Source organism: Neocloeon triangulifer, unplaced genomic scaffold, assembly GCF_031216515.1.
Source record: "Neocloeon triangulifer isolate White Clay Creek 2 clone unplaced genomic scaffold, ASM3121651v1 ptg000017l, whole genome shotgun sequence".
NCBI lineage: Eukaryota > Metazoa > Arthropoda > Insecta > Ephemeroptera > Baetidae > Neocloeon > Neocloeon triangulifer.
The window spans coordinates 909,812-918,329 of record NW_026775559.1 but is presented as its reverse complement, the minus strand read 5'-3'; the positions used below and the strand labels follow the sequence as shown (position 1 = coordinate 918,329).

Sequence of the window (8,518 nt, the reverse complement as noted above, 5' to 3'; positions counted from 1 at the left end):
TTTCCAATTTTAATTCTGTAGCCGATATGCAAGTATGTAAAAAAGAAGCAGCATATGGTCATAAAAAAATAAATATAACCGCATCGGCAAAAATAACATCAAGATAAAAATTCATTTTATAATTGTGGAATATTTCAGAATTGCAGTAGAAAAAATTATAAATTCATATACTCACCGATTTATTGTTGAGCAGGTCAGAATGTAATCTTGGTCAAAGTTCCCAAAGTTCCTCTGCGTTGAAATTCTGAAAATATAATTTTGTTAAATTAATTGCTTTTTAAACATTTAATATTTAATTTTGCGCATATTTCCATACATTTTTTATAATTATTAAGAAAAACTTACTTTTTTTAATATTGTTTTGCAGGAAATGAAATACTTTGCAAACAGCGGCTACAATCACTTTTCTTAAAAAAATTTCTTCTAACTTTTATGGAGCACACCATAGTCAAGTTTTTCTGCTTCGCACAATATCCATTGATGTTACAATCCAAATTAAATAACATAATACACACGACGAGGCGCAATCCGCACAATTGCCAAGCGGTGACCAGGAAAGAGTTCACGAAATGCAATTATTGCCACAAAGTTTGCGAAAATGTAGAACTTGAAAAATGGGGAGAAGAGGCTAATTACGAGAGACTCATTTCTGAACTTATCCGTGACATTCATGTATACACCCCACACAAAAAGTAGCCATCCAGTCAGAAATATCATAAAGTACTTCAAGAGTGTCCAGATGATTCTTTTAAATCTTTCCATTTTTTGTCCTGTTGAAATAAACGTTCCTCATCTGCGGGTGGAATTAAACCGTTTGTTTGTGAAAATGCGAAGGATTCCTGGCAGTTGGCAGTTTTGTAGCTGTGGAATGTCTCTGACGATCGTGACCGACCTGCGACCAGAAATTTTCATACTTTTGCAAGCACATTCACGTTCCTGGATATGAAAAGTGGAATTCACTGTTTTATTATGTCTGTGTGTGTCAGAGTCTGCGGTGCTGCAAAAGGCACTCGCATCCCCCACCCCCCTCCGCTTTAGCGCCTTTTTGTCGACGCATGAAACCTCTTTGACCCCCACCACTCGCGGCGCTTTCGTTTCTCGTGAGCTCCTCTCCTCGCTCTGTGCCGAAAAACAAAAAACAAAACTTCGCCGGTGTTGATGTTGATTCAAAACTACTCTTTCGTTGCAAATTTTCCGCCTTTTACTGATTAAATTGCAACTTACTGGTTCTTCGCTAAGGCTTCAGGTATTCCGTTATCAATTTATCCATTTGAATTCGTGCTTCATGTTTGAAATCCGCGTAGAAATGTCGGAGACCAGCGGACTGAACAACGCCGTGAACTCAGACCTGAGGAAAATAATCGCAGATTCCAACATTCTGGTTGTCGGTGCCGGAGGAATTGGTTGTGAACTCCTGAAGAATCTTGTTCTTGCAGGATTTTCAAAGATAGATTTGGTAATTTTAAAATCAGTGCAAAACTTACATGTTATTAAACAGAAATTCTCCGCGCATGGGTTATGTATAATAATTGTCTTTTTAATCAAATTTAATTAGATTGACTTGGATACGATTGATGTGAGCAACCTGAACCGCCAGTTCCTCTTCCAAAGGTGCCACGTTGGGAAATCAAAATCGTTGGCAGCCAAAGAGAGCGCCCTTCGCTTCAATCCTCGAGCCACAATCAACGCTTACCATGACAGTATCACAGGGTAAACTTTTTTTAGATAATTAAAAATTTAATTTAAAATTAAAATGAAGGAGCAAATTTGGCGTGAGCTACTTCAAGCAGTTCGACCTTGTGCTGAACGCACTGGACAATCGAGCTGCTAGATCACATGTGAACCGAATGTGCTTGGCTGCTGGAATTCCGTTGATTGAAAGTGGAACTGCTGGTTACAATGGTCAAGTTGAGGTAAAGATTAATATTATAGAGATGAAAACACTTAACTTCATATGAGTTATCTTAGGTAATTATGAAAGGCATGACTGAGTGCTACGAATGCCAGCCGAAGCAAGCCACCAAATCCTACCCAGGCTGTACAATCAGAAACACTCCCTCAGAGCCAATCCACTGCATTGTTTGGGCCAAGCATCTTTTCAAGTAAGACCTCAGAGTATTTTCAAATGAATTTTCTCATAGATTTTGCAAAATTTCAGTCAGCTTTTTGGAGTCGAAGACCCTGATGAGGATGTCTCACCCGACACTGCAGATCCAGAGGCAGTTGGTTGGTGTTAAATATATGTTGATAGACATTAATTTATAGAATATTCTGCACAAAAGGTGACGCTGGAAGCAGTGCTTTGAGTGGTGAAACAGCCAACAATGGCAATGTTGAAAGAGTTTCCACCAGGCAGTGGGCAAAGACCAACAACTACAATCCTGAAAAGCTATTTCAAAAGTTGTTCAACGATGACATCCAGTATTTGCTCAGCATGTCCAAGCTGTGGGAAAAGAGGAAAGCCCCTGTCCCTCTCAAGTGGGACGACCTTCCCAGTGAAGGTAATTTAAGATGGTAATTTTTTATTTAATTTTATAATTTTTTTTCTTAGTTGCCGGAAGCAGCAAAGAGGACACAAGCCGCAGTTTGAAGGACCAGATTGTCTGGAGCATCGCCCAGTGTGGCAATGCATTTGCCCAGAGTGTGGAGGAGCTGCGAAAGAGGGTCGAAACGTCTCACGAAGATTTGGTGTGGGACAAAGATGACGAGGAATGTCTCAATTTTGTCGTCGCTTGCGCCAATATCAGATCATACATTTTTGGAATCTCTTGCCACAGCAAATTTGATATCAAAGGTAAGTTATGCAAAAGTGAATTTAGCACTACTTTGTTAAAATAATAATGTGTGAATTACTTTAGTTATAATTCAAATAATAATGCAAAAAATAAAAATTGTAAGTTTAACATTTTTTATCTAATTTTCTTACATTGGCTTGAAAAAAATTTATGTAATATTTAATAATTTAAATTTCAGCCATGGCTGGCAACATCATTCCTGCCATTGCTACCACAAATGCCGTCATTGCTGGGCTCATTGTGCTGCGAGCCTTCCAGGTGCTGCAGAAGCAGTTTGAAAAGTGCAAAACAGTCTACTTGCAGAACACAGTGAACCCCAGAGGCTTGAACATTGTCCCTGAAGCCCACCTGATTCCTCCTCACAAATCCTGCTATGTCTGTTCTGAAAAGCCGCAGGTTGTCCTCTACATTAACACAGAGACGAGCAAAATCTGCAATCTGGAGGAAATTCTCAAGTCCAGCCTGCACATGGTGGCCCCAGATGCAATGCACGATAGCAATGTCGTCATCTCCAGCGAGGAGGGGGAACTTGATAATGGGCAGATGACGTTGAAAGAGGCGGGAATTTTAGATGGAGCTCTGCTCAAGTGTGATGATTACCTGCAGAACTACGAACTTACCCTCATCATCTATCACTGGTAAATAATTTTATTTTAAATTGTATTGTTCAATGTAATTTATTTCTCATTCAAAGTGAACCCAAGAAAGATGAGCCACCTTTCAAGATTGTTGCCAATCCAGATGAGCTCAAACCCAAGGAGGATGAAAACCAAGGTAACTTTGAACGTTTATAGTGGAAAATCCCATTTTGAAAATTGTTTACAGATGCAGCAATGGAGTCAGATGATGTGGGAATTTTGGAGGTCGAGCCAACAGAGGTGGAAACTCCAACTGCTCCCCGCAAAAGAAAGCTTTCTGGAGAGGCTGCTGAAAGTGTTGGCAGCAGCACCAAGAAGAGGCGTCACAGTGACCTTGATGGGGACGTCATCATTCTGTAAGTTCACCACAAACATCTCCTTCCATCTCGCATTTCTACATTAAGATTTCCTTCAACGGATCGGCGTTTATTGAAAATTTATACGCGTTATTTTCATTAAAGAATCATTCAAAGAGAAATAAATTAAATTCTTTGTTCTGTTTACCTTTCTAATAATTAATCTGTAGGGGTTTAATTAAATTATTAATATTCAATTAGCTTCAGCAGGGTTTACATCTATATATACAAACAAAATATGCATAGAACCATATAGTATATTAAGAGTGCACAATCAATTAGAACAAGTCTGTCTGTTTTTGTAATAAATTCACTCGCAATTGCCCGACGCGTGCCAATTCAGCCCAGCTCGGACAAGATGGTGTTCAGTTCTTGCTGCACATCCAGCGTTTTGTTCTGCTGCTTGTCCAGACTCTCCTTGAGTTTGTCCACGGTGGCCTTGAGCATGTAGTTGCCCTTCTTGATCATGGCCAGTCTGTTTTCGTGTCCCTTGTTCTTCTTAATCAAAGCCTCTGTGCGGAACTGGACCGGGTCAGAATTGTCCTCAGGCTCGCTTTCGGCCTCGCTCTCGGTTTCAGTTTCTGACTCGGACTCGCTGCTCTCCTCTTCCTCCTCCTCTTCGTCCGACTCGGCCTCCTCCTTGGTCATCTTGCTCACCTCCCGCTGCAGGGCCGAGTACCGCTTCTGCTCCATCCGCAGCGCCTTCTGCAAATTGTTCACCTGAAACCTGAGTGCCCGTTTCTCGTCCAGTGCGTTGAACTGCTTCTCCTTCAGGCTGCGCATCTTGGCCTGCTGCATCCGGAACTCGCGCATTTCCTGCGTCTGCTTGGCCGCGTCCTCGTCGTCTTCCTCTTCCTCCGTTTCCTCCTCGGTCTCCTCCTCGGTTTCTTCCTCTTCCTCTTCTTCCTCTGGACTTTCCTCTTCCGCAGGTTCCTCCTTCCTTGACTCTGTTCTCTGTAGTTCGATCGTCTGCGTCCCTGAATGAACCGTTTCCGGCACTGTCCCTCCGGTGCGCTTTTCCAGCAACAGGCACCGGTGCTGCGCATCCTCCAGCTGGGCCTGCGTCATCCCCAGCTGGCGACTGACCTCTAAGGCCATGCCCGCCTGTTTGGCCGCCTCGGCCTTGGCGGCCTCCGCCTCTCTTCGGAGCTGCGCCACCACAGGGTCCTCGCCCGCCGAGGAGGGCGCGCGCACCATCCCGGCCATCTGCTCCTTCAGCTTGGCCAACTCCTCCATGAGCAGCGCGTTCTCCGTTTTCAGTCTATCTTTCTCGGCCAGTTCTGTCTGCAACATCTGCTTTGTCGACTGCAGGTCGTCGCGCACTCTGTCTATGTCGTCCAGCTCATCTTCCGAACTGGTCGGCTCGACCACTTTTTGCTGTTTCTCTTCAATTGTCAGTTGCCGTCGGAATTTGCGCAAACCTGAAACGGCAATAACAATAATTACTTTTTATTATTTTGGTTCCTTCCGCATTTTAATTTATATAAAGAATATTTGCCAAACTACTAATATGACCTTAAGGTTCAGTATGCCAGTTTTTATTATTATTTTTTTCTATTTTTTTAATCAGGTTTGTCCATCAGATTTACTATTGGTGGAACGGAGTTTGATCAAATTAATTTTACGTTTGATACAATTTTACAAATTTCCACCCTCTTAATTGAAACTTTTTATCTCTTTTCAATTCACGGCTTACAATTTTTTTATAATAAAATGTATGCTTACCTTGCAAACACGGTCTACTCCTGTCGTTGCATTTGACTTGTTTTAAATTGACTCCTCTCTGAATTTGATTCAACAGCATCACATGAACGTTGCTGTGGCTTCTTTCCGACTCGTAAATGAACTGTGTTTTTTTAACAACAAAAATTAGTTTCCATTTCATTAAATTAACGAAAGAGACTTTTACCTTTCCTTTGGCCTTGGTTTTGGGAATTAAAGGCATACTGCGATCGTTGGTTTCAACATGGTTAAGTCTAACGCCACTTTCAACCTCCTTCATCATATCACTCCAGTCGGGCCGACGACGAGGTCGACTCCTCAGGGACTCCAACTTCACTTTTTTAACCTCCGAGACTGGCTTTTGACCTCCGCCTAACAAAAGAATCAATAATTTTTGATTGAATATATTATTTATTAGCTTGGAAACTAATACATGTACATTTCAAAATTAATGTGTCAATTTTTCAGTAAACTCAACTAAAAATAAATAAATTTGTCTAACCTGGCATGGTAGGAGGTGGAGGCGGCGCTGGGGGCATGGATGGAGGAGGCGGTGGTGGAGGTGCAGCTTTTGGCGCCTCCACCTTTGGAGCGGGGGCTTCTGGCTCCTTTTGGGGAGGTTTGGGGGGCCTCTCTGTTTCCTTGGGAGGCGCGACTTTTACGGGTGGTTTTTCGGGTTCTTTAGGGGGTGCAGGTTTTGCCGCTGGTTTTTCCGGGGCGCTTTTTGCTGGAGGAGGTGCTGCTTCCTTAGAAGCATGGTTCTCCTATAAATTGAAATTAATTAATTTAAACTCAATTAACAAAAAAATCAGTCAATAGAATTATATTAATTTCTTTTTTAAAACGGATTTTCAATTAATGAAGACCAAATTTTTCCATTTTTAGAAAATGAAATCCTTAATTATTGTAAATTACCTGCACAGTTGACTGCCTTTTGACGGGTGGCGCTTTTTGCGGCGTCTTGCCCTCATTCAGTTCACTTTTCCGCGCACTCTCCTTATTCTCAACTGTCTTTTTGCTTTTCTCCTCATTCAGCGCGTTCTTTTTTTGCACTCCGTTCTCCTCGGCCTGCTTCGGTTTGGTCACCTTGCGGCTCGACACCTGGATTTGCTGCTCCCCTTTCTTGGGGGTGGCCAACGTGGGGTCGCGCGGTGGCGCCGGCAACGAGGGCGGCACCGCCAACACCGAGTTGCTCCTGTTGTTGTTGGTCGGCAGCGAAGGGATGATTTCGATTTTGCTCTGCTTGCGGGGCTGTTGGGGCGAAGGCTCGGGCTTCTTCTCTTCGGCCGGTGGACTGTCCTTGTCAACGGTCTGCTGTCTTCGCCACGGCGGCACGCTGCTGTTGACCTGCGGGATGCTGTCCTGCCGCACCCATGGTGGCCGGAACGGTCCCGTTTGGTTGATTGCGTTGTTGTTTACTTTGAAAACCGGCATCTGTGAATTTAATTGAGATTTTATCATTTTTTTTTTTAATTTTTAACATTTTTTTAAATATGCTTTTATTTCATATTTAATTTTTTTACTGCTTACTTAAGATTTTTAGCAACTTCGTTGTTTTAATTACTTTGCACTTAAGATTTTATTCTTGGCTAGGAGCCACTTAAATTGATCGCAAATTGAATTTGGGCACGCCACAATGTGGTGTTTATTTATCAAACTCTTATTTTTAATTAATATGTACCAATACAATTCTCATGCGAAGAGTTAGTTTATATTTATTTCTTCCAAAGTAAAAAATTTTCAACAAAATTCATTTTTTCTTTCACAACTCTAACCAATACTTATTCAAAAACACAAATCGATTTATTTATTTTAATTAATAATTAATTTATTATTTATTTATATGTACGATTAAAAGCTAATGACTAATTTTACCACTTTTACTTAATCTCTTTGTTGACCTTTGAGATAGACAGTAAACTTTTTGATTGAATCTTGTATCAAGCTGTTTGTACTGAGGTATAAAAAATCTGTTAAGTGCAGCCCGCTTGGCACCGATTCAGGCAAAGCGACACGTAAGACACAAATATAGGCAACCTGAACTACAATCGTGTCAAGCACTGTGTAATTTATAAATGTTGCCCAGTTTGAAGATTTAAACTCATTTTAAAATAATCCAGTCCTGATCCAGTCTATTAATTAAAAAAAAATGTTTTGCAGATTTCTTCTTACAATTAAAATTGTTTTCTATTAAAATATCTCTTTCATTTTTCAGTTATTTGTCTCTATTTTATTGTAGATCAAAAGTATTTCTTTGGCCTTTTGAAATTATCACAGCCAAAAATAAGGATGTCATTTGTGGATTGAAATTATGGGCGAACAGCGCGCGCGGGGTCCAGAATACCTTGCTCTCAAAACATAACGAATTATTACGATTTGCTCTCGGGAAGAGGATTTTAAGGACGCCTCGGCTTGTTTATTAATAAACGACCGTGGAACTCGCTCGTGACGTTCCACTCTCCGCATATTTATAATTTTCGACTTGGCCGAGTGCCCGTCCCTCGGGCTGGATATCCAGAATGTTCTGTCGCAACCCTTTTCCTCTTTTGAAAGAATTCCGAAAAACTGAAAATTTTCAACCCTTTCTTCCGATCAGAGGAGGCGTTCGAATGCAATAGCAAGCGCAGTGCACCTGCGGCGATTCGATGCGTCATCCGGCGTGAATCAGAGTGACAAGTCGACGTGTCCCCAAAAGAAAGGGGCTTGTTATTTTTTGCGCTAATTGCTAATTACCTCGGTGGGCTGAGTTTGCTGCTGTTTTTCTTCCCGTCGACGATTTCCGCTGGAAGTTTTCCTCCTACAAGAAGCACAGCATCTTTCTCTCAGAATGAGCGGCGACGTAATCTGCAGCAGGTTCCCCTTCGACTGAACGTCGTCCACGTCTAGCTAGCAACATAAACAGATGAGCAGCGGCCGGCTATTTTGGGACGCCGCTTGACGCAATTACATCTGACTCAGCAGCTTTCCCAACATTCATTTTGATTTGATGATTTTTTCACGGCGAGTA

General features: G+C 41.8%; 3 protein-coding genes across 4 annotated transcripts in view; 1 reads left to right on the top strand and 2 right to left on the bottom strand.

The window, feature by feature from the left end:
* LOC132203516 (ribosomal RNA small subunit methyltransferase NEP1-like) overlaps window positions 1-931 on the bottom strand; it is a 59,977-nt gene extending 59,046 nt beyond the window's left edge. Inside the window, exons 1-2 of one of the 2 annotated variants that reach the window (XM_059631336.1) lie at window positions 346-931; window positions 176-244 (exon numbers count right to left, since the gene is read on the bottom strand). The gene's annotated coding sequence lies outside the window, so the exon portion shown is untranslated. The remainder of the gene's footprint in view (window positions 1-175; window positions 245-345) is intronic. The other variant, XM_059631337.1, reaches the window with a different exon arrangement.
* A 154-nt stretch (window positions 932-1,085) lies between these two features.
* On the top strand, window positions 1,086-3,923 carry LOC132203246 (SUMO-activating enzyme subunit 2). The gene is made up of 11 exons (XM_059630881.1): window positions 1,086-1,246; window positions 1,305-1,456; window positions 1,556-1,710; window positions 1,760-1,913; window positions 1,969-2,102; window positions 2,159-2,226; window positions 2,283-2,501; window positions 2,552-2,794; window positions 2,974-3,433; window positions 3,490-3,569; window positions 3,621-3,923. Exons 2-11 carry the CDS (start codon window positions 1,307-1,309, stop codon window positions 3,791-3,793), a joined length of 1,836 nt encoding a protein of 611 aa, XP_059486864.1. The 5' UTR covers window positions 1,086-1,246; window positions 1,305-1,306; the 3' UTR covers window positions 3,794-3,923.
* Window positions 3,924-4,030: 107 nt separating this feature from the next.
* On the bottom strand, window positions 4,031-8,383 carry LOC132203245 (involucrin-like). The gene is made up of 6 exons (XM_059630880.1): window positions 8,245-8,383; window positions 6,427-6,945; window positions 6,014-6,275; window positions 5,699-5,883; window positions 5,515-5,635; window positions 4,031-5,210 (listed from the first exon to the last, which is right to left on the bottom strand). The coding sequence occupies exons 2-6, from the start codon at window positions 6,943-6,945 to the stop codon at window positions 4,129-4,131; spliced, it is 2,169 nt and encodes a 722-aa protein (XP_059486863.1). The 5' UTR covers window positions 8,245-8,383; the 3' UTR covers window positions 4,031-4,128.
* Window positions 8,384-8,518: the final 135 nt, after the last annotated feature.